The sequence below is a fragment of the Acartia tonsa genome, chromosome 13 (genome assembly GCF_053477335.1).
Source record: "Acartia tonsa isolate MP-2025a chromosome 13, ASM5347733v1, whole genome shotgun sequence".
In the NCBI taxonomy this organism is placed as follows: domain Eukaryota; kingdom Metazoa; phylum Arthropoda; class Copepoda; order Calanoida; family Acartiidae; genus Acartia; species Acartia tonsa.
The window spans coordinates 12,271,137-12,297,038 of record NC_137272.1 but is presented as its reverse complement, the minus strand read 5'-3'; the positions used below and the strand labels follow the sequence as shown (position 1 = coordinate 12,297,038).

Here is a 25,902-nt window from a genome sequence, read left to right as displayed (position 1 = left end):
TGTGTGTGTGTGTGACAAATTACAATAACTTTTCATTGGAACAAAAAAAATAATGTTTGTTTTTATGGAAAAACTTTAATAAAATGATTGAATTTTTTGCTGAAGTATATAGCAAATATAATACATTTTTACTTTTTAAACAATTTAATTCTTAAATATCATTCTTTCTATAGATTTAAACACTTTTTCTATTGTCTTTATACCAGCTCAAGCATACCGAAATTCGGTCAATAATTTTATAAAATAAACCAAACTTTTTCATTACATTTTAAAGAAAGTTCGAAGACAAATATTATTAGAGATGTATTATAAAAATATTTCCTAAGTATTGTTTTTTTTGTTTTTATCTGTGAGCGAGGAAATAGCTTATTATTTCATAATTTAATTCTTGCACAGATTTTAACATTATTTTCATGTGGAAATACTCTTTGCATTTTAAACTGATTTTTTTCTAACTTAGTTGAACTTTTAAGGCATTATACTTTGAAAATTACTTTAAAAATATGAAAAGGTAAACGAAAATGCATTTTGAAAAATTAAATTCGCGATCACTTTAAGGTGTGTGATAGTTACCTGTCCTCTGGTTGTCCCTGGGACAGGATGTGAGGGCTGCTCCCTCATCCTCAAGGTAGATAGATAGATAGATAGAGAAATAGTTACCTTTCCTCTGGTTGTCTCTAGGACTGGATGCAAGGGCTGCTCCCCCATCCTCAAGGTAGATAGATAGATAGGTAGATAGAGAGATAGTTACCTGTCCTCTGGTTGTCCCTAGGACTGGATGTGAGGGCTGCTCCCCCATCCTCAAGGTAGATAGATAGATAGGTAGATAGAGAGATAGTTACCTGTCCTCTGGTTGTCCCTAGGACTGGATGCAAGGGCTGCTCCTCCCATCCTCCAGGTAGATAGATAGATAGGTAGATAGAGAAATAGTTACCTGTCCTCTGGTTGTCCCTAGCACTGGATGTGAGGGCTGCTCCCCTATCCTCAAGGTAGATAGATAGATAGATAGAGAGATAGTTACCTGTCCTCTGGTTGTCTCTAGGACTGGATGCGAGGGCTGCTCCCCCATCCTCAAGGACTCCACTCATCTTCAACAAGGTCAAAAACTTACTGAATTCCTAAAAAAAGAAAAAACAATGTTTTTTAAATTTCTATTTACTTCAGGGAAAGAGGGGACATTGGACTGTATATTACACTGGTACCCGAAGTCTTAACAAACCTGTTTTACCATTTGTCTGTGGATCTTTTGAATTATTAAATATTGATTGATTGGTAAAAACTAGTAATGTCCAAATATTTCTACATTAATTTTATTCATCAGAAGGGACAATTTTTTTCATCATTAAGGGTATATATGATCTATCTATCTACTTATCTATCTTACTGTCTATTTCTATCTATCTATCTATGTACCTTGCTATCAACAATAGTACCCACAGTGACAGCTATTTCTATCTATCTATCTACGTACCTTGCTATCAAAACTAGTACCCACAGTGTCAGCTATATCTATCTATCTATCTATGTACCTTGCTATCAACACTAGTACCCATAGTGACAGCTATATCTATCTATCTATCTATGTACCTTGCTATCAACACTAGTACCCACAGTGTCTGCTATATCTATCTATCTATCTATGTACCTTGCTATCAACACTAGTACCCACAGTGTCTGCTATATCTATCTATCTATCTATGTACCTTGCTATCAACACTAGTACCCACAGTGTCAGCTATATCTATCTATCTATCTATGTACCTTGCTATCAACACTAGTACCCACAGTGTCAGCTATATCTATCTATCTATATACCTTGCTATCAACACTAGTACCCACAGTGTCAGCTATATCTATCTATCTATCTATGTACCTTGCTATCAACACTAGTACCCACAGTGTCAGCTATATCTATCTATCTATCTATGTACCTTGCTATCAACACTAGTACCCACAGTGTCAGCTATTTCTGCCTTCTTAGCTTTGGCCTTCTCGTCATAGAAATCTTCACAACCTAAAATTGTGTTTTTATATTATTAACTAATTGTTAAAAAGATCATAAATACTTTGGGGTAGGTAAATTAAGTAGTGGGTAGCTTTACTGGATTAGGGCTCCGCAGGTATAGTTTTAGATAAAAAAAACTACCCCTCCACCCTTATTTTCAATGAGGGCAGATGGTTTCAGTACTCAATAGGAACTTTGAGAAAATGCACCGATAAAATTATATTCTATATTAGAAAAACATCTTTTTGTTCGGAAAGATTTGGAAGAAAACTTTGGAATGTAAATTGTACGGGTACCCAAAGTTTTAAAGCAATCTTATCTAATTCGTTGGATCAAAACTTTTGGTACTTTGGTTGAATTTTGATTGGTTGGTTCCAAACTATTGGTGTCCAAATTTCGAAATTAATCTATAATACAAAGTAGAACGATTTTTGTCTGTCTGATTGTACCGAAGTATCTAGCTAACCGCTGATCCGATTAGGTTCTCTTTTACAGGGTAGCTTCTCATATGTCCTGGAAAGGTTTATAACTATTTTCTTTGAGGGTGGGACACCCCCAACCCCTTCAAAAAATGAAAATTACCCCCCCAAAAAATAATTCCTTCTAAAACTAAAATTTAAATAGTGGGGTCGACTAACCCCCATCCCAAACAAAAAAATTCCCCCCAAAAAAATAAAAAAAAAAAATTTTTCTTTTAAATCTAGAATACGAAAAATTAGGTAGAAAAATAGGCAAAGCCACTAGAGGCTAGGGGCGAAGCCGCTAGTTACTTTACAAAGGAACAATCCTGCTTATCATTATCAATATGTTTATCAATTTGTCATCAATTGTCCTATCCCTTAAGATGTTACCTGGAACATTTTTAGGCTGGTCACATTTTCTGGCGGTCGGGTTGAACACCTTGCCATGGCCGCATCCATTCTCTGTGGGGGTTATACCATCTACATAGATAGATAGATAGATAGATAGATTATCATATAGATAGCAGGATAGATAGATAGATAGCGGGATAGATAGATAGATAGCGGGATAGATAGATAGATAGATAGTTTGTCATATAGATAGCAGCATAAATAGATAGAAAAAAAATAAGATAGATAGATAGATAGCAGGATAGATAGATAGATAATAAGTGTGATAGATAGGTAAATTGACAGATAGGTAGTTATATAGATAGCAGGAAAAATGAATAGCTAGATTTATATGTAGATAGATAGAAAAGTATACAAAAGGATTTAGAATCCGTTGATATTGTGACGTGAATTTTTGTCAATCTAGCTTGTTAATATAGTCCTCAGATATTGGTCAATAAGATCCTTCTTGGACAGTGGAGGAAATGGGGTAATGTCATTAGAGGGAGAGGATGGAGGATATTATTATTTTAGCGAGAATCAATTTCTCTGAGTATGCAAAGAAATTCTCACAATATCCATGTATTCTATTTCCATTAATATACAGCACCTTTATCCTTGATGTAGATTAAGTATTGAAATTCTAATAATCATTTAAAATATTCCTTTGTGTATTCTTCAAAATACGAGTATGCATATATTTCTTATGAAACAACTAAAATTTGTATACGCTCATTTGAAAAAGACAATATGTTGCTTTTTCCTCACAGATCGGGGGGGGGGGGGGAGGACAACATATCCCACTTTAGTTTTTTCAATGTCATTTTTTTGTAGGTAAGATAAGATAAGATAAGATAGAGAGCTGTGACTTCATGACTTTTTAAGTTTAGTAATTATACGTCGACAAGAGTTGATTTTATAAGGATATTGGTCTGTGTCGGTCGTGGTGTCCGGTCAAAGTCGGTTTGGTGGCACCAAAATAATCTAATCTAAATTATGACATTTGTGTATAAGATAGAGAAGGGATCTTGTTATAAGCTTTTTTTGGTACATAAAAAAAACATTAAAGTATTGCAAAAACACCTATTTCATATTCTCTTTCAAAAAATATTTTTACACTAAAAGGAAAAATTTTGATTTAAAATTCTATTAAATATATTCGGTTTGAGAAAAATACATACAAAAATATTGTAATAAAACATTATTAATGTTATTTGGTCTGTTCGTCTTTTATTCTGCCAGTTTATCTATCTTTATACCTATCTACCTATCTATTTATCTATCTACTTCTTTTTGGATGATATAATTTTCCAACAGCTAGCTTTATCAAATTAAAAACGGACTCATTCTATAAATATGAATAAAGTGAAGAATAACAACTGCCATTCATAACAATATGTGTACATTTTTTAACCTATAATGCTGTCGGATTGTTCCTACATTATTGGGTTGTGTATATCTATCTATCTACATAACTAAATATCCAACTATATATTATAATTAACTATCTATATATCTATCTATCTAACTGGGATTGTGACGACATGTTTGCATATAGGATGTAGGTTTGTGTATTTCTATCTATCTATTGTTTATGGATTGATAATCTAGACTTTCATATCTATTACCTATACAGACATAGTATTGTCTACAGGATGAGGGGTGAGGTAGAGCTGGATGAACACCCAGAGGACCGCCAGGACAGGTAAAACCATTCGCCAATGTCTAGTAATATAATCATAATGATTACAACTGATTTTGACCAGCTTTTACCAACAAAGAAATGAATTCGAAAAAAATCGCCAAACCTATATTTAATTTTCAGCTGTCTTTGGGGGCAACACATAGTATCATTGACGACCATTTTATCTGCTCCCCCCCCCCCCCCCAAATATTATTTCAAATTTTTTTCGCTTGTTGGCTATACCTTAATGCTATATTTTGCCCATTGCCTAATCCATTGTTTGTAACGAGGCACAAAAAATGTTTCTTTATTTGAACCATAGGCTACGCACCCAAAGGAAACTAGGGGACCCTCACCCACTTTTAATTTTTTTTGTTGATTCCTATTGTTAACCTCCCCCAAAATTGTTATAAACTTCCCCAGGAATTGTGAGAAGCTTCCCTGTAAAGAAGAACCTTATCGGGTTAGCGTTTAGTGAGATCCTTCGGTAATACCTGGGGTCTGGCCGTGGTAGCTTTGGGACTAGGGTTCGAGTCTTGCTTCTTTCTATTTCTCTCTTGGGCAGACAGACAATTGTCTCTTCCTAATTCATAGATACATTTATAGGTGGATAGTTAGATAGATAGTTAGATAGATAGTTAGATAGATAGTTAGATAGATAGTTAAATAGATAGTTAGATAGATAGTTAGATAGATAGTTAGATAGATAAATAGATACAATCATGGTTAATTAGATAGATAGTTAGATAGTGGGATATTGCCAGAAAGAATTAAGTGGTTAATTTACAAAGAAAATATGAATTTTACAAATTTATTCAGGCACTTCAAATTGTTTCGAGCATGTCTGCTCTCTTCAGAAGTCAGTGTAAAAGTTATATAGATAATCAGAGTAAAAAAGAGAGGGGTAAGGGGTTTGATTATGATAACTATTCTTTTCCCGAGGATCCTGGGCCGGCTTTCAATTAATAATTTAATTACATTATCTTTTTTATAGACTGACTAAACATATTTAATAATACCTCGCCAAATAGCATCTAAAATTTTAACTATAGAAGCTAGGGAATTCTTTAACATATTAATTTGCTGTAGATTAATTTATAATCTATTGTCTTAACCCTGTATCTCTGAGTAGCATATGTATTTTCTTGACCCAAACCTGCTACTAAAGAAGATCATTAATTTAAATTTGGGGATGGAATAATTTATTGATCATTGTCTTATCCCTGTATTAGTGAGTAGTCAGGGATCTAAAGGGATAAGACAATGGCCGATAAATTGATGTAAAACCACAATGAAGATACGTAAAATAACCCCTACTGTACATTAAAATTAGTGATCGAAACGTTTGAACACTAAACTTAATGAATCAACCAATTAAAATAACTAAAGTCCCCAACGTTTTTAGGCCAACGAATAAGACAACATTAGCATAAAACTTTGGGGACTAGTATAATAAACAGCCCACCGTCCCCCCCTCTCTCTCTCTCTATCTCTGGTGAGCACATTACCTGATTCACGTGGCCAAACACAGGTTCCAAGGCCTTCAGAGAAATGTAGTCCTTCGGCACATCTAGATAGATAGATAGATAGATAGATAGATAGATAGATAGATAGATAGATAGATAGATAGATAGATAGATAGATAGATAGATAGATAGATAGATAGATAGATAGTTAGTTGGATAGATAGATAGATAGATAGATAGATAGATAGATAGATAGATAGATAGATAGATAGATAGATAGATAGATAGATAGATAGATAGATAGATAGATAGATAGATAGATAGATAGATAGATAGATAGATAGATAGATAGATAGATAGATAGCTAGTTGGATAGATAGATAGATAGATAGATAGATAGATAGATAGATAGTTAGTTGGATAGATAGTCGCGAATTAAGGTAGACAAATAAAAAGATTACCTAGTTTTAAGTGCTAACTTAATTCAATTCACAATAGATAGATTTAGATAGATAGATAGATAGACATACATTAAAGATAGATAAGAAGGGAAGCAAACACCATTGGAGCAAGAATAGAAAACATTATAGAGAGATTTGGATAGGTAGATAAAAAGATAGATAGACATATAGAATGGCAGATAGACAGATTGCAGGGGAGCCAACTTTATTTAAGTATGAATAGATAACATTACAGATAGATTTAAATTGGTAGATAAATAAATAGATAGACATACATTAAGATAGAATAATGGATAGATAGATAGATTACCTAGTAGGGGAGCCAACCCCATTTAAGCATGAATAGAAAACGTCACATTCAGATGGGTCTTCTGAAGGATAGACTCCGTTCTGTCTTGGACAATGAGCATCTCCTGAATAGATAGATACATAGATAAATAGATATTTAAGTTTTTAAATATGAAGTGTATTTTGCATTGAAAATTGTTTCATGTACCTACAGCCCTCAGATGCTTATCCTATTATATAAAGAAGTAAACTTCTTTTTTGTCTGTAGCGAATGGTCTCACTAACAGCTGCTATACAGATATGGTTCTCCTTTATAGTGAAGCTTCTAATACGTCTATGGAAGGTTTTTAACATTAGGAGGGAGAGTTTTGCCCCTAGAACAAAAGCTAAAATCATATTATTTTAAATCTAAGTTTGAAAGTGGGGGAGGGTCTATCCTCCTAAAGGCCTCTAGAGGCGTACCTGCTAGTAACATATAATGAAGATATAGATATATAGATAGGTGGATAGATAGATAAGGGGATAGATAGATAAAGAAATAAACAGTTTACATAGATAGATGATTAGATAAATTTGTGTTTTTTTAGAAAATGAGTATCTATTAGATAAAAAGTTTGTTTAGACAATTCAGGGGGATCTAGGACCTAGATAAATAAATGTTCCATCATAAAACTGAAGTTTAAGGCGTTTAGAATTCTCTACTCCCCTTCCCCTCCCCTCAAAATCGTGTCATAGGAGGCTTCTGGTGATTTACCTGGCTTTGGTCTCTGTTGTCCTGGTCTCTTCTTACATTTATCCGGCACATTGTGCTTCAAATCACAAGGGTCTTCACCTAAATAATAGATTTAGTACTAGTGCTGGACCTCATATCCAGCTTAGCTTAGCTTAGCTGGATAGCGGGCAATGTAATCTTTTATAATGTACAACAAAAATCCCTGTTAAGAAATAGTAATAAAGGTACTAAGAAAGAGAGGTAATTTCTGGTTGCGCCAATAGGAGAATCGCATCGGTACATACATTTAATCTCATTGGTAGAAATTGTGTACACATTTTGTTACGAACGCATGTTTTTTTTTCATTTCATACATAGATAAAAGTCAGCTGTAAACAGTATATTTTCTTAAGAATCCACATCAGCTTAAGTCGAAAGCAAACAATACTTTTGTCTGCTAGAAATGTTCTTTCTTAGATTTGACGAAAAAAGGGTTTAGAATATGCTTCTATTCTTATATTTCTATTAAATAGCCACAAGCTTTATTTCTTAAATTCTTGTTACAATATAGTATTAAGTAAGTTACACTTCATTAATATTACAGATTGACGGACTAACAGATGCATAGACGGACATACGGACGTACAGATGAACCTATATTAACCTTTTTTGACACTTAAATATCTTGATATCCTGTATTAGAAATCAGCCGAATATCCGATATCGGTTATCCGGTCAAATAGGTTTCCGTATATAGACGTATAGATGATTTAACGGGCCACAAAATTCGTCAAAGAATAAAACATCTTCGTAATTTTTTGTTTTTTAATTAAAACGAGCAACGAAATTTTTCAAATATATAATTTCTCTAAAGCTATTATAATTATAATAAATTTAACTATTCATAGCTAATTTATCATATTTTTGTTATAGTATTCACATTATACTAGGGAATAAGTTTTGAAAAGGGATATTTTTTATCGTCCATTGTCTTATCCCTAAATATTCCTGAAACTTTTACCTTTTGGTTTGTCAGGATGAAATACTAATCCATCGGGACAGCGGTTCCTGTAAAAAAAAGTGTTGATATTAACATGACATCCTTCAATCCGTTGATAGTAGGCAGGGAGGGAGGGGGAACATTGGACTGTTTATTACACTAGTCCCAGGCCTAGCTATCCTAACAATCAATTCTAAAAAAATAACAAAACCTTTGAAATTATGGTGGGGGTGTATCATGTTTTTTATGTAACTGAAGAGTGGTGGGTAAGAAGGGGAGGAAAAGGGGAAGGGGGTTGTGGGGAAATTTTCCTTTATAATTGTTTGTCAGAATTACATTCCCTTTTCTCTGCACTAGTCCCAAAAAATAATGTTTTCTTGTTCGTTGGCTTACCAACCTTTAAGATTTAAAGTTCATTTAGTTCAGTGTCCAAACGTTTCAACCACTATGTTTTAATCTACAGAAGGGTTAATTTTGGGTATCATCATTGGGGATGTATATTATTTTATGTCTTATCCCTTTATATCCCTGTTTGCTAATACAAAGTACGAAAAACAAAAGAACATAAAAGCAATATAAATATCAATAAAAGCTGCACAACCTGAATAGAATTCTATTTAATATGAAAATAGATTTTATTGAAAACCCGAAATTGAAAAACTGAAAATCCAATATTTATCAAGATTGCATTATGGAGTGTTTGTTTATTCATGTTAAGAAATTCTGTCTGTTTGTCTGTTTGTTCATCTGTCTGTCTGCCTGTCCTTTTTTTCTGTAATACTGTTTTCTATTTGGTTCTCTGTACTGTGTAATTTCAACTTTCTCTCTATAGTATACTTCCTTTTTTTACTCTTTCTCTCGTTTTGCGCACTCTCTCTCTCTCTCTCTCTATACCTGTTAGGTTGACCGTTGATACACTCCCAGTACACGTCACACTGCTCTCCATCCATAAACAGGTAGGCATCAGTGCTCAGCTTCGTGAAGGCGGGACATCTAAATAGATAGATAGATAATTAGATAGATAGATATTTAGATAGACGGATAGATAGATAGATAATTAGATAGATAGATAGACAATTAGATAGACAGATAGATAATTAGATAGATGGATAGATAATTAGATACACTATTAAAAATAATTTTTTTATTTAGTATCAATTGATACTCTGGAGAGTATTGGACCCGTAAGAACGCTACAACTATATAATTAATATATAGCACTATGTAATACTATATAACACAATAATTATTACTATACAGAACCCATACATTTTTTTAGTATCGATTGATACGCTCTAGGGTACTATAGAATAAGCTGTAGAAAAGTTTATAAAAATAGTAATATTTTATACGTTGTAGGGTATCGGAAAATACGCTGTAGAAATGTTTCTTGATTTAGTACTATTTCATACGCTGTAGGGTATCAGACAATACGCAAGAGAATGGTTTATTAAAATAGTAACTATTCATACGTTCTAGGGTACGAATCTGTACTGTAAAGAATAATTGAAACAGACACCATTCATGCACACCTCTCATGGAAGTGTTTTGTGCTTGGTCGTTTTAGACAAAGATGAAATGTTACTATTTATGCTCAGAATTATAATTTTGTTTTTTGTAATTATGACTGACCATAGTTTTTATTTTTAAGGATAATGTTTAGTCCTAAACATCTTTAAAGTAATTTTTTTACTAAATTCACATTTAAATTAATGTTTTATGGCTCTGCTTGGTATGTTTGTTGATATAACAAAATGTATATGTACATATAATAATCATATATTATAAACTGATCTTTCATACAAAGTAAAACAGTTTCATACTCTACAAAGTATCAAGAATTATGATAGAGGGTAACAACAATTGCGAAGGAGGGTAATGAAAAATTACTTCTACTGTACTGAATTTTATTCCCAAGAGCGTATTGGATAATACTCTACAGACAAATACATTATTTAGCACTACATGTTACTTCACAGAACATTACCTAATACTTAAACACAGCATTGAAAACATCCTTGTATCGTAATGAGGTTTTTTTCCTAGTACGTACGGATTGATACTATACATTAATGTGAAGAATATATAGTATTACCTGATGCTAAAAAAAAAAATTATTTTTAACAGTGTAGATTGATAGATAATTAGATAGATTGGTAGATAATTAGATAGATAGATAGATAATTAGAAAGAAAGATAGACAATTAGATAGACAGATAGATAGTTAGATACATGGATAGATAAACAGATAGATAGTTATTTAAATAGATATTTAGATAGATATTTAATAAGATAGTTAGATTGCTATATAAATATATAGGCAAAAAAATTAAAAATAAATAAATAGATAGGTAGACAGATAGATTTGATTTATAGATAGTTATTAGACAAATATTTTTGATAAGAAGATTGTTAGTTAGATAGTTGGATAGAAAGCTAGTTAATTAGTTAGATAGATAGTGTAACAGATAGATAGTTAAATACATGTTTAAATATTATAGATGTATAGAATGAAAGCTATGTGTATTAGACAGACATATAGATTTTGCAACAAAAAAGTAGTTTTCATACATTATAAATGAATGCAGTATTTTTCAACATTGCGAAAATATAAAATTTTAATGGAGCTAAGTAAATTTTCCTTTATATATCAGAAAACGTGAGAGATAGGGAAAGTGTCATGTGTGACGTATTAAAAATACGTTTAAATCAATCTCATTTTTAGGGGTTTCCTTTCCCATTTCTCCTCTTATGCTTCTTATTTTTGACGTCACACATGACACTTTTCGTATATCCCCAAACATTTTTATATAAATATCTTTTATTGAAAAACAAAATTCTCCTTATTTTTTTTTATTTTTTTTCGTAGGGGGGAGGGAATGAAACTTTACAGTAAAGTCCCTGGAGTCTCGGATTAGAGTTGTTAGTGTATTTTTATATAACCATGTATAAATAAATTAGTCTAAGAACTTCTTTTTAAATCTGATTGAATGTAAATTGATTTTTTTTGTAAAAGAAGGATCACAAAAATTGCTTTTCTTGACTAGCTTGAAATACTATTAGAAAGGGGATAGCTGAAAGTGTCATAAACGTGTGACGTCATAAAAATCCGTCCAAATAGGAAGGATGAGAGTAGAAGTGGAAGAGAAACCCCTACAAAAATTGGATAAAAGACATTTTTTATGACGTCACCAATGACACTTTCTGTTGTCCCTCAGAAAAGTAGAAAACCTTTTTATGAAAAAATAAGTCATATCTTTTGAATTATGAACTACAGACCTTCAGAAAAAGAAATCTTCACTGAAAATTTCAGTATTTGATATAAAATGGCAGCCAAAAATCAAATTTTCCGATAGCCTTATACTGACGGACAGACATACTCTATTGTGCAACCTATATTCCTGTTCATGAAATCTTATTTCGTACTTTCAACAAAATTAGATAAGTCAAACTACATTTTAAAAAGTTTATTTAACTTTCTTTTGAAACTTTCAAAGATTTATTTACATTTCAATATTCATCTTTTTAAAAGCGAAGCTTTTCTATAATTAGGGTCGGTCCGTCCGTCCGTCCGTACGTCCGTCCGTCCGTCCGTCCGTCCGAGATAGATAGCTTTTAATCGTTAATTTAGGCATGTTAGAATTGTCCTATCGATTTCAAACTTTGCATGATGATTCCTGTAGTAGTTGGGTACGATTTAGAAAGCGTAGCAACTCTATAATCATTACCATAATGTCCGTACGTCCATTTTAAACATGTTGATTTTTCTACTTTTTTAACAACAAATTTTCAAGTGTTTTAATTATCCGTTTGATCTGATTTTTGGTATATTGATTCCTGGGACAACAAAGAACAATATTATAAGCGAAGCAACTCTATAATCAAGTCCAAAAATGTAAGTATGTCCATAAACATTATCCTATTTTAAGCAGTTTTTCAACAAATTTACCTACAATTTTGATTCGACATTTATACATTTATGTTCCGATTTTTCAGTACAGATACTATACAAGTGTTAATGTCCGTTTGTCCTACCGTTTCAGTGCTTCGCTTTTATGGATGTTGTCATCCTTGTTTTTATAAAATCTAATTTCTTAATAGAAATAGAATGTTTTTTTTTGGGCTAATCTCTCCCCCCCCCCCCACATTAAAAGGAATGGAATAAAGGAAATTAAATTTTATTTTAAGAATAAATAGCAAATTCTTAATTTTTTTTGGTTTGGCGTTTAAAATTCCGGATCATGGAAGGAAAACGAAGTAGCGGGTTTCGTTATATTTTCACAGTAGCCTTTCTCCTATTTATAGCCCATGTGGGGGGCTCTAACCATTAACATTTACCTAACCTAAAATAACCTAACCAAAAGCTACTTTGAAAAAACGACGAAACCCATTACTTCATTTTCTATTCATATCCAAATTTTCATCAAAAGCGCGCCAACAAAAAAGTAATCTAGAGGGGAAAACAGTAAAAGTGTCGAACTATGACGTCAGAAAAAATTAACAATTAACCAATGAGAAGCCAGTATTCACAATGGTAACATATATAGCGGCCTCTCATTGGTTAATTGTTAATTTTTTCTGACGTCATAGTCAGACACTTTTACTGTTTTCCTAGAGGGCCTTGAAAATGGACGATGTATTTTGAGTGAAAAATCCTGTCTTTAGTCACACTGTGGTAAAAAGTAATTTTATTTAACTTAAATTTACCAAAAAAAATGAAAATCCGCCAGATACAAAAAGCTATTTAATTTCAGGGATCTAAAGGGATAAGACAATTTTCGATAAATTTATGTACATCTCCAATGATAATACACAAAATCACCCCTTCTGTAGATTAAAATTAGTGGTTTGAACACGGAACGTAATGAATCAACCAATCCAAATCCCAAAAGTTGTTAAGCCAACGAATAGGAAATGTTATTTTAAAAGTTTGGGGACAAGTGTAATAAACAGCCCACTGAAAGATTGGGAAAGAATTATTTATCAACCACTATCCACTCCCTCTATTCGTGAATTTCAACCCTTTATTACAATGATTAGTTTAAGCCTCTGATTGGCTTGGTTGTTTGTATATTGTTTGGTTTTCTACTAAAATTTTGGTGTTTTTACAAAATATACATTTTTTACGCAATGAAATTAACTCTAAAAGCCTATAATATAAGGCTGTAAGCTTTTTTCTCTGTAGCGAAGGATCTCACTAACTGCTTAACCGATATGATCCTCCTTTACAGTAAAGCTTTATAGTTTCTAGGTTGGTTTTAGGCTTTTTTTAAAGTCAGTGTATGGTATTAGACTATTTTTCTGCCCTTTCTTATCCGTTCAAATATAGAGCCCCTTGATGCTAGTACAGGATTTATTTTGGCCCATAACCAAGCAGATAGGACTTTCATACAATGTTGGTGCAATGAAATGTCCCTTCTCTCCCTGTACACATCCAATTAGTGGCGTGCACAGTATTTTTGCCATAAATGAATAATAAGGATGGGGAGGGGGGAGAGGGGCGCGAAACACTAAAAACCAATAAAAGTATTTTAGCGCATAAAAATTTTACAGAAATATAAAAACACTTTGATATATAATTTTAGGCCTATTTTAATATTTTTCCCACAACAAAGAATGAAATACGAGTGTTTGGGTCGATGTAGATGTGTTAGGGACACAAAGCAACAGGATGACTGTCTGTAGCTTATGATCTCATTACCACTGGACCGATATGGTTCTTTTTTACAATAAAGCTTCTCATAGGTTCAGGGAGGATTTAAACTACTTTTTTTGTGATGCACATCCCCAATAAAGATAATAAAAATTTCTGTAGAATAAAATTATTGGTAAAAGTCTACTAGAACCAACCAATCAAAATTCAATCAAAAATACCCAAAGTTTTGAACCATCGAATAAGCTAACGTGGTTATAAAAATTTTGGGTACCAGTGCAATTTACAGTCCAATGGCATCTCCCTCCCTTTTTTTATTAAATTATCTGAATTCTTACAAATTACCCGCGTCCTGCCTTTTTTGATTTATATAATTGGGCGAAAAAATGTTATCGTTTGCTCTTCTGCCAATGCAGCTGCAAGGATTATTATGAAAAGTTGGAAGGAAAGAAGCATAAACAACCCCCGAGAGAAAGGGTACAATGGGCTGTTTATTACATGAGCCCCCAAAGTTTTATAATGACGTTTTCGTACTCATTGGCTTTAAAACTTTAATTGTATTTTGATTTGTTATTTCATTAAATTGAGTATTTAAATGTTTCAACCATTAATTGTAATCTACAGCAAGATTTATTTTGTGTTATAACATTGGGGATGTACATCAATTTATCAGCGATTGACTTATCCCTTTAGATCCCAGAAACTTCTTCCCTCACACCTTTATTTTATAAAAAGAGGGGGGAGGAAAGAGGAATGCAGTGCTCAACAGATACTCTGATGGACACCGTCAAATTTATAAATCATTTTCCTGTTAATTTTAAAGTTTTAAGAAAATAATCTTTGAGGAATATTATTCCCACCCCCTCATTTATTTGCGGGCTGCTGCTGGGCTTGGCTCTAGATTGGATGTTTACATATTTTAACCAATTTTTCAAAGCTTATTAGTATAGTTTTCTTCTCCAATGTTAATTTTTTTTATATGGTCCTAAAGACCTCTAAAATGGCGATACCTTAAAGTGTTTAGATCATGAAAAGAAAACTAAGAAGCGAGTTTCAACGTATTTTAACATTAGCTTTTGGGTATTTTAGGTTAGGTAAAAGTTAATGATTGACCGAAGTGTTAGGAAATTGACACCGCAGGGTTAGAGCCCCACGTAGCGGCTAGAAATAGTAGAAAACCTACTGTGAAAATACGATGAAACGCACTTCTTCGTTTCCTTTCCATGATCCCAGTTTTATTTGTTTTTTTTTTATTTTATTGTTTGCGTGTCACTTTATATGAAAAATTTGAATGGTCTGTTAAAAATGAATTTTCACAAAAATTGTCTAAAAGAAATACATAGAGTATTCTATGGACTTTTGAAAAGTGAGAAATACAAACAGACATGCAGACAAGCACATCCTATCAATTTTTAAAAGACTGATTTAATTTGTTGAAATCATTTTATAATTAAGCGTAACCATATGGACACCAAAATCTTTTAGGGGTTACACGATCATTAAGGATTTTCTTTCTTTATCTATTTTTATTTGTATATAACAATCTCTAGGGATTAAGTGATATTTAAGTGGTATATTCATATTTTTTATAACACTTGCAGCTGCGCCCCTAGAGGCCGATGGGGTCAATTGATGCAGGCGATGTGTGTTATTTTGGGATGGGGGTATTTTTTCCGATGACGATTTTGTCAGTAAAAACTTTTAATATTGAATGTTGACATAATGCCAATATTATCAATATGGAATAATTAATATGGACTAAAATAACTTAATTATATAGTAGCTTCGCTACTTTAGAAAAAAAGACGAAAAGCGTATTGCCTAAAAACGTTTGTAATTTGGGAAACAAAAGAAATGGAATTAAAAAAATGTGCTCATCCTTTTTTAACAAGGATGACAACATCCATAAAAGCGAAGCACTGAAACGGTAGGAAAAACGGAAATTAACACTTGTATAATGTCAGAACTGAATAATCATAATATAAATGTATAAGAGTCAAAGTAAAATTGTAAGTAAAATTGTTGAAAAACTGGTTGATTCAGGATAATGTTTATGGACATACTTACATTTTTAGGACTTGATTATAGAGTTGCTTCGCTTATTTCATTATACTTTGTTGTCCCAGGAATCAATATACCAAAAATCAGATCAATTGGATGATTAGATCACATAAAAATTTGTTGTTAAAAAAGTAAAAAAAATCAACATGTTTAAAATGGACGTACAGACATTTTGGTGATGATTATAGAGTTGCTACGCTTTCTAAATCGAACCTAACTATTTTGTTATGAAGCAGCAGTAGATACTAATTTATAAATGTTATGGTTGAGATAGATTTATAACTGTTAAAAGTAACTATTAAAGGAATCACCATACAAAATTTGAAATCGATAGGACAATTCTAACATGCCTAAATTAACGAAAAGAGCTATCCGTTACGGACGGACCGACCCTAATTATAGAAAAGCTTCCCTTTTAAAAATGTTATAATTTTGCGTGAGTGTAGAAATACCGTTGAGACCTTTCTAAATCGTACCTAACTATTAAAGGAAGCAGCATGCAAAATTTGAAATCGATAGGACAATTCTAACATGCCTAAATTAACGAAAAAAGCTATCCGTTACGGACGGACGTACGGACGGACGGATAGCATTTTTCGTTAATTTAGGCATGTTAGAATATTTTTATCGATTTCACTTTGATTGGTGATTTTAGAAGTAGTTAGGTACGATTTAGAAAGCGTAGCAACTGTATAATCATTACCAGAATGACCGTATGTCCATTTTAAACATGTTGATTTTTCTACTTTTTTAACAACAAATTTTATGTGATCTAATTACCAGATTAATGTGATTTTTGGTATATTGATTCCTAGGACAACAAAGTACAATATTATAAGCGAACCAACTCTATAATCAAGTCCTAAAAATGTAAGTATGTCTATAAACATTATCCTGTATCAAGCAGTTTTTCAACAAATTTACTTACAATTTTGCTTTAACTCTTATACTTTTATATTCTGATTATTCCGTTTAGACACTATACAAGTGTTAATGTCTGTTTGTCCTACCGTTTCAGTGCTTCGCTTTTATGGATTATGTCATCCTTGTTTCTCATAGAAATAATAGGATGGTGCAAGTAAATGAATAAATCATATATTCACCTTCAGAGGCCTCTATGGGCATTTTTTTCAGGGAGGTGCGGAGGAGAGAGGGTTATGTCGACCCATAAAATTCAATTTTGGATGTAAACAAAAAAAAATTATAAAAAAAAATTATTTGGGGGGTCTGGAAGGGCAGGCTGAATAAGGGGCTATACCGATAAAACCATAATTCAAAAATTTATAATTTCAAACAACGTTCTTTCTTTGTTGGCTTTACAAATTTATTGGATGTACAAACTAGAAATATCCTTTTCGAAAATAGTGCATTTTTAAAACATAATTTTGGCTGTAATTACTTATTTTTATTATCATTTGTCTTATCCCCTAACATCCAATCTTTAATCGACTTCTAAAAATTTTTTAAACTATCAAATTACAATTACTTTTACGCTATAAAAATAAAAACATTTTACTGTCAACATACTATGTAGACAATTTTAGAAATCCCTTTTTTGGCTCGTTTTAGACATTAACCTTTTTTGTATGAAAATAAAGGATTTTTTCTAATATTTTTCTTGATCAATTTGAGGTTAAATTTAAATGATCCTAGAGTGTTCATCCAGTTCCGCGTGTGTTTAACATTATCAAATCAGCTGAACTGCAAATTATTATGACAGCAAAACTAACCTATTTCCTTTTTAGTAGCGAAGCTACTCTATTATTCGTTTTGTCTGTCCGTCCGACAGCCCATAACGCTACTGGACAAAAATGTGATTTTTTCTAGGCTACTTTTAAATATATAGACAGCTGAAATTTTTAGTGAAGATTCCTATGACAAATACACATATATATTTTATACACTTCTTTATGCGACTGTCTGTCGTTCTTGCTCTAAAAGATAAAAACATATTTTTAAAAGTATTTTTCTTATCTATTTTATGACAACTTAACATCTGCTCTATAGCCAACTTTGTCCGTTTGTGCATCGCATGAATTTTTGTGCTTCGCTACTGATGAATGTTGTCATCCTTGTTCACTGCTTTTTGATAAAATAATTTTCTTCATTTTTATCTACTGCAGTTCACGGTAAAATATTGCTGGTAACGAATATTGCCAAAAATCTATGAATTTTAAAGGCTGCTAGCTGCCAAACGGCTAAACGTACAGATCATACCCGCACACCATTTTAAGCGGTATAAGAAGGCCTACAAATAATCTGGAATAGCCAAGATCCAATGATGCACAGGGAAAGCTTCACTATAGAAAAAACGCGGAAAATAGGCCTTTTTCGCGTATTTCTCTGTACTGCGAGATAATTATGCATTATTGATTTATGGCTATTCCAGATTATTTGTAGGCCTTCTTATGTCGCTTAAAACAGTGTGCGGGCATGCTCTGTACGTTCAGCCGTTTGGCAGCTAGCAGCCTTTAAAATTCATAGATTTTTGGCAATATTCGTTACCAGCAATATTTTACCGTGAACTGCAGTAGATCCTTTTATTTTATTAATATTGAGAGAGTAAAAATGTTATAATTTTGCGTGAGTGTAGTAATACCGTTGAGACCTATTGACTTTTAAATCAATTACAAAGTTTTAAAAAAGAACGATACATTGTTTATTATAAATTTTGGTATTTTCTATCTTTTTATTAATAGGAACGTTCTATTGATTTAAAACTTAGTTCACAATAATATTTACCTATTAACATGACACTTTCAACAGTTATAAATCTATCTCAACCATAACATTTAAAATTAGTAACTACTGATGCTTCATATCGAAATATATTTGAAAGAAAAAATCTTCATATCAATCGCATCTCTTGTAGAAGTAGATCAAGCAATATTTGCTTAGTAGTTTTAAAAATCGTATTATCTAGTGATAAGATAATATTACAAGTGAATTATCTATTATATTGTGCCTTAAAATGTAAGTTGACTTAATGGATATTATTCTAATTCTAAGTTTTTGAAGTGCTGAGATTTATTTATTTTTCAATATTCGTGTTCGTTAATAATACAATTCTCGATTGAAAAATAATTTTCTACTTCAAAAATAGTTACAATTTTTTTTACAAACAAATTAAAAGTAACAGGGATGACAACATCCATAGGTAGCGAAGCTCAAAAATTATGGATGGACATACAGAGCCGTGTAATAATCTTAATGAAACTTTGTGAAAATAAGTAAAAATAAAAGTAATCTTATTCAATCCCTGAAAATTTCAAGTCAATCTAGACTAGGAGTTGAAAAATAAACTTGAACATTTTAAAAACTAGGAATCGATCTAGCACCCCAACCAATAAGCAAATCTCAAAGAAACTTTATAGAACTGTGCAGAATTTGAATATATTTAATCCCTGAAAATTTTAGACTTCTATCTTGAATGGAAACTGAGAAAATCATGAAAACTTAAAAATCTAGGAATCGATCTAGCACCCCAATAAATTGACATATCTTAAGGCGTCTATCTTGAAAAGAAGCCGAGAAAATCACGTTTCTCACAAAATATTTCAGACGGACATACGGACAGACGGGTATTTCAAATTATAGAGTAGCTTCGCTACTTAAAAACTAAAATTAGCTCATAACATTTATCAAAAGTCTTTAGGCTAACTGTTTAAAAAATTTAGAAAATCTGTGTTGAAGCTAAACAAAGATTATATTTTTGTCTTCAGGCTTATTTTACCCTTTATTTTTCGTCTATCATTTCAACAGACAGTCTCTCTGTGTGTCTGTCCCTTAAGATCTCGCTAACATCTAGTTCATTTAAATTGATCCATTTACATTAAACAAAATTAAAGCAAAAAACACAAAAATTAAATAAAGCTTAGGTATATTTCTATTTTAAATCTATAAATAAAATAATCTGCATGTCTGTCTCTTAAGATCTCAGTAAAGACTGCTCGATTAAAACCAACGTAAATCTTGTATAATTTTTGACTGATCAAGCGCTTATTATCGGCTTCTTGGAGATGATAAAACGGCAGTTAAATGGAGGCTTACTGACTGCTTAATGGCGGCTGTTGCCTTAAAAAATCTTACTTGAAATCAGCGGCTGAGGCTAACCCAAACACAAACACTACAAGTGCGCCACTCAACTAAAACAAAAAAATCCTTATAATAAAGTAACAGGATGTCAGTGTGTCTATATCTGCAGCTGAACTCACGACCATGGCTCAGCCCGTAGCGCATCTGCTCGTCGACAGGGCCATGACTAAAGACGTTAAAAATAGTTACTACTGCTACTATGTCAGGTGCGCGACATTAATATCTTGTCGAATTAAGTAGGGGGAATGCCTTGGCCCATAAACAAGCTCAACTCATTAGGACTTCTCAGACAAATATCGTGCCATCAAAGAGTTAGTTGTCTGATGGGTGTTACTTATCCTAATACCCCGGGTGTTTAGACAGAAAAGAAGACATTTGGCTCCCCTTAGTTATCCTGGGTTTTTGGATCTGGAGTTTGAGTGTCATAGACAGCATACCCGCCTGTATAAAGTAATTGATGTGTCTGTAGCTTATGATCTCGCAAGCATTTGAACATAAATTAACTCTACTTTATAGTGAAACTTCTTTTTCTTTTACAAACTAAAATCAAAGTTTAGTAAATTTTTTTATGGGAGGGAGGTTCTCCCCCCCCCCCTTCCATCAGAGTTTTATTCGCCAGATTTTTGGGATGCTAAACTTTGGAATGTATTTCTAAGGGAGGAAGGGATGAAAAACCTTATGAATCGTAATTTTACAGTAGCTTTTAATAGGTCAGGTTAAGGGTTAGAGCCCCTTAAAAATGGAAGAAATGCTACTGTGAAAATACGACGAAATTCGCTACTTCGTTTTCTTTCCATGATATATATTTTTTTATTCTAAGGAGGAGGGGGGGGGGGACAATATACCATCCCTTCCTGTGACGCCCTTGATTTTGAGTACAACTATATTTCATTTGTTTATTTCCTCCAGAGAAATTAAATTTAATTCTAAATTTATCTAATCCTAATCTACAAAATTGCAATGTAATTCTTTGGAGAAATTTGTTTTTTTTTATTTATTTCATTGCTTTAAACTTTTTTGCGCTTCTCTATAATACATAGTTTTTTCTACTAGTGGATAACCCCATAGAGGCCTCTAGGGGCCCTTGAGGGAAGGGGGGGCAGTCAAGGACAAGGAATCAACCATTCACTTTCAAATGCCTGGGCTAATAAAACTGGTATAAATTTCAAGATTTTTTAATATTCGTGAAAAATTGTCTGTAATACGATGCTATATATGATTTTTCAGTAAGGCTTAGAACAGGTTCTAATCCAGCGGATATTAATCGAAATCGAAGCACTACTGCAAAAACAATTTATCAAAATTTATTGGAGCAACCAAAGTTACACGGATAGAACAATGGACGATAATTTAATCTTCCGCCCATTCTTATTTGGATAAATCTGCTTTTGGTAGCTTGTAGATAATAGAGAAAGAAGAGTATGTAGATTATTTCATTAGCAATTTTTTTTCCATCTCACCCTGAGAACATGAAAATTTATTGAGATAAGATTTGCTGAACAAGAAAGGGTTTATCCCATAGACGTCCAAGGGGGGGGGGTTATGGGGTGATTACCCCCCCCCCCCATTTAATCAAATTTTTACCCCCCCAAAAAAAATAAAAAGCTTGGACGCCCCTGGTTTATCCAAAGCAATACAACAAGGGATCTAAAGGGATAAGACAATGGTAGAGCAATGGATGTACCTCCCCAATCATGATACAAAAAATTACCCATTCCGTAGATTAAAATTGGTGATTGAAACGTATGAACACTCAACTTATTGAATCAACCAATCAAATTCACAAAAGTCCCCAAATTTGCTAAGCAAACGAAGAAGAAAACGTTATTATAAAACTTTGGGGACTAGTGTAATAAACAGCCCATTGTCCCCTCACTCTCTATGCGACCCGTTACATTTTAGTTTTAAAAAGAAATAGGGGAGTTGTATTTTTGTCCAGAGGCGATATCTCTTGGGAGTGTGGTGGAGGTATCCTCCTCCAAAAGAAACACACACACAGACACAGAGACAGGACATCCTGTTACTTTTATATAAGGATTAGGATATTTATTTTTATTGACTGACCAACAGAGTAGCTGCGCTCCGTAACAAAAAAAGTAAAACTCACTTTTGCAAATCTTTTACTTGCTAAGAATTATATATCAAGCAGGGAACTTAAGGGATAAGACAATCGACGATAAATTGAACTACATCCCCAATAATGATTAACAAAATTACACATTTTCTAAAATTTAGTTGATACATGTATTATTTTGATATCATGTTATAATAAAAAGTCTCCAAATTTTTAAGCTTACTAATGAGAAAACGTAAATATTGGAGTAAAGACTAATTTTAATTCTGAATTCTTGTTTAAATCAAAGAGGGGGGGACATTAGACCCCAAAGTTATATAGTGCCCTTTTCTTATTTGTTGGCTTAACAACTGTGGAGACTTTTATTGAATTTTGATTGGTTGGTTCATTGAGTGTTCAAACGTTTCGACCACTAGTTTTAATCTACAGAAGGGGTTATTTTTATGAATCATCATTCGGGATGTACATACATCATTTATCGGCCGTTGTGTTATCCCATAAGATCCGTGGTTTACATACAACTTTTAGTTTTTATATTGAATTTGACTTTTGGGGCCTGTTGGGGAAATGAAATTAGTTTCTTACTTTATAACCAGTCTTATACATACCTTTATAAACCAGGGAGTAAGGGAGGGGACAATGGGCAATTAATTCAATTTAAGAGTTTTCAAAGACAGACCATGAAATCCACACTAATCCATAAAATTTGGAGGAAATTGGAAAGGGTTTGTTCATTAAATTTAGAAAATTATAAACTAAGAAAAAAATCATGCAAAGCGAAATCACATCTTGTTTTTGATAAAATATATTGAGGTTTTATAGTGCGATTTTTATCTTACAAGATTATTGGACCCAGCCAACTGCTGGCTGGCTGGGCAAAAATATGAACCAATACGCCAGCCTGCCCCTTTTTATCCAGTTTATTTCCCTTGCCCCATGCCCCCACCTCACTTGTCCCTTTTCCTATCGTGTGCTTAAAAAAAGGGAGATGGGAGGAGAGGGGAGTGAAATAGTGTATGGAGGGGGGGGGGGGCGTGTATTCTCAACTCTCTGTCTGCTAGATTCAAAACCAAAACAACGAGTAGCGGCATTTTATGCTCTAGTACCCAAACTCAGTCAGAAACTGCTAAATTCTTGCACATTCCCTTTAAGCCAGTACCCAAATTCTGAGACTACTAAAAATTGAATATTCAATCCATTGTTCCCTCCCTTACTCCCTGTTTATAAACAATGTGTATCTTTAATCGGGGAAAGAATGTGTCCTAACTTTTGTGATTTTTAGGTACTAAAACGCATAAAAAGGAAGAAAATTGCCATTATGAACAAAAATAGTAAGATCTTTAATTTGACACCTTACTTTTGGAATTCTGTTGAGTAATTATTAAAAAAAAATCTATTTTGTTGAAGCCCAGTGAATCAAAACTTTGAACTTAAGAAGCTCGTCACGAATGGGTTAAAACAAAATCTCAAAAAGTAAGGACACGTTGTTTATGAAAAAAATTTAACATTTTTTCGGTTTGAACTAGCTGTGTAAACTTTTCAACCAATAATTTAGTCAAACAGAAGGAATATTTGTGTTCATTAACAGAAGGAGTATTTGTGTTCATGTTTTATTATTTGGGATAATCATATAATCATTCTTTGTCTTGTGCCTTAACCTATTAACGGCGGCTGTCCCGCAATTCCCGAGGTTTTGATGGATACTTTGGGTGGAAAAGAGCTGTTTTATTAAGTTGTCTCTGAAGCACTTTTATTTGGGCAATTAAATTTACTAAATATCATATGAAGTAAACTTTTTTGTACACCAAACAAGTTTTTGTCCATATTAATTGGACGCAGATTTTTATATATTTTAGACATTAATGATAATTTTTTTGTTTCATAGTAGAGTAGTGGAGTGAGGACCAATATTATGAAGATTCTTTGGAATGAAAGATGTTAATCTTTAAAGAAATAGAAAGATAGATCTATGCAGGGATCTTAAAGGGCGAATATAGGTTGAATATGATATGGGCTCAAAAAAACCGTGCCATTCCATAGATTATAAATAACTTAAAGATATTGACATATCTAATTGTATAAGTCTGTTTATAGCTTAAAACCTGTCAAACTCAAGATAATATTATGTAATTAGTGTGGTTCCCTAAGAACTCAAACACCCTAGCATCACACATGGCTTCATGGCAAGGTTGAATTAAAAAGCTTTTGTTAAAGGATAGTCGTAATAACGTGGAAACCAATTAATCAGGGGTAAATATACCCATCTTCTACCTTCATACAAATTATATAAAGTAAAATATTTAAAAGTTTTAAAAAACATCAAATAATGTAAAAAGTAAAAAAAAAATAATCAATAAAATTTTCTTGGAGGAAGAATAATTTCAAATCCCTGTTTTTTTAAGGTTTGTGTGTGTGTGTGTTGAAAATGCGTACTTCAGGATATTTATATTTTCCAGAATTAACCAATGATCTTTGTACAGAAAATAAACTTTAAGACGTATTATTTACCCTAGTCAATACTATTGGCGCACTTTTACGCAAATTATTTTTATGCTTTTTAAAAATTGAATTAAAGAGTATATAATCTAAAATAATAAACATTTAAATTATCATTTAAGATGCATGCCATTGTAATAGTCAATCAAACTTAAGCAAAATAGTCAAAAAAAAGTCTTGTAAAGGGCTAAAAAAACGGTTTGTCGTCAATCTCATTTATCATATGTTCAATTGAAACAGAAAATTGCAAAATCTACTTAAGGATTTTTTTGAATTTTTAAATTTGGCATAGATATTCTTAAAGTATGAAATGGCACCTTTCATATAAGCTCATATCATATCGAACCTATATTCGCCCTTTAAGGGATAAGACAATGGACAATATATACTATATGAATACAAAAGTATGAAAAGAATATTAGGCATTTTATAGATTAAAAATATTGGCATAAATTTTGTAACACTGTTAGTTGGAACCAAACAATATTTTTTTTTAGCCAACAAATAAGACTGGTTGGTTATGAAAATCCAATGGACGTACGTGAAACTCTAATAATAAAATAGCTTGGCTATTAAAAATAAATAAAGAAAAGAAAACCTGTAATCGTCGCATGGTGGCTTGCGGGGGTGGGTGGGATCTTCTTGGGAGGAGTGAGAAATAATTTGTGTGGGGGCGGATTTTTTTTCTTGGGGGTGTTTGGGGGGGACTTGATTCACACTAGCTACACAGAGAAAAGATAGCAAATAGTTAACATATCATATCTGAAATTAATAGATAGAAACTTAGTAGATATAGAAAATTGTCAGACTTTGAGATATGGAAAGTGTCATGTGTGACGTCATGAAAATATATTTAAATCCATTTCTTATTTAAGGGGTTTACTTTCCCACTTTTCCTTTCACCCTACCTTATTAGACGTATTTTATGACGTCACACATGACACTTTCAGTATCTCTGACAAACTTGTCAACATATGGCAATTTCCCTCAATTTGGAAAGTCGAGCACAGACTCACCCCCTCTTCAATTTCAATGAACTTAGATTCGGTAAAATTA

At 32.5% G+C, this 25,902-nt stretch overlaps 1 protein-coding gene across 1 annotated transcript in view; it reads right to left on the bottom strand.

Annotated features, from left to right (window-relative positions):
• LOC145335149 (uncharacterized) overlaps positions 1-25,610 on the bottom strand; it is a 54,306-nt gene extending 28,696 nt beyond the window's left edge. Inside the window, exons 1-12 of the mRNA XM_080180881.1 lie at positions 25,445-25,610; positions 20,271-20,326; positions 9,362-9,460; positions 8,489-8,535; positions 7,510-7,587; positions 6,778-6,880; positions 6,049-6,110; positions 5,035-5,123; positions 4,485-4,581; positions 2,857-2,946; positions 1,932-2,014; positions 1,022-1,118 (exon numbers count right to left, since the gene is read on the bottom strand). Of these exons, the coding sequence (XP_080037007.1) occupies positions 1,022-1,118; positions 1,932-2,014; positions 2,857-2,946; positions 4,485-4,581; positions 5,035-5,123; positions 6,049-6,110; positions 6,778-6,880; positions 7,510-7,587; positions 8,489-8,535; positions 9,362-9,460; positions 20,271-20,326; positions 25,445-25,459 (916 nt within the window). The 5' untranslated portion in view covers positions 25,460-25,610. The remainder of the gene's footprint in view (positions 1-1,021; positions 1,119-1,931; positions 2,015-2,856; positions 2,947-4,484; positions 4,582-5,034; positions 5,124-6,048; positions 6,111-6,777; positions 6,881-7,509; positions 7,588-8,488; positions 8,536-9,361; positions 9,461-20,270; positions 20,327-25,444) is intronic.
• Positions 25,611-25,902: the final 292 nt, after the last annotated feature.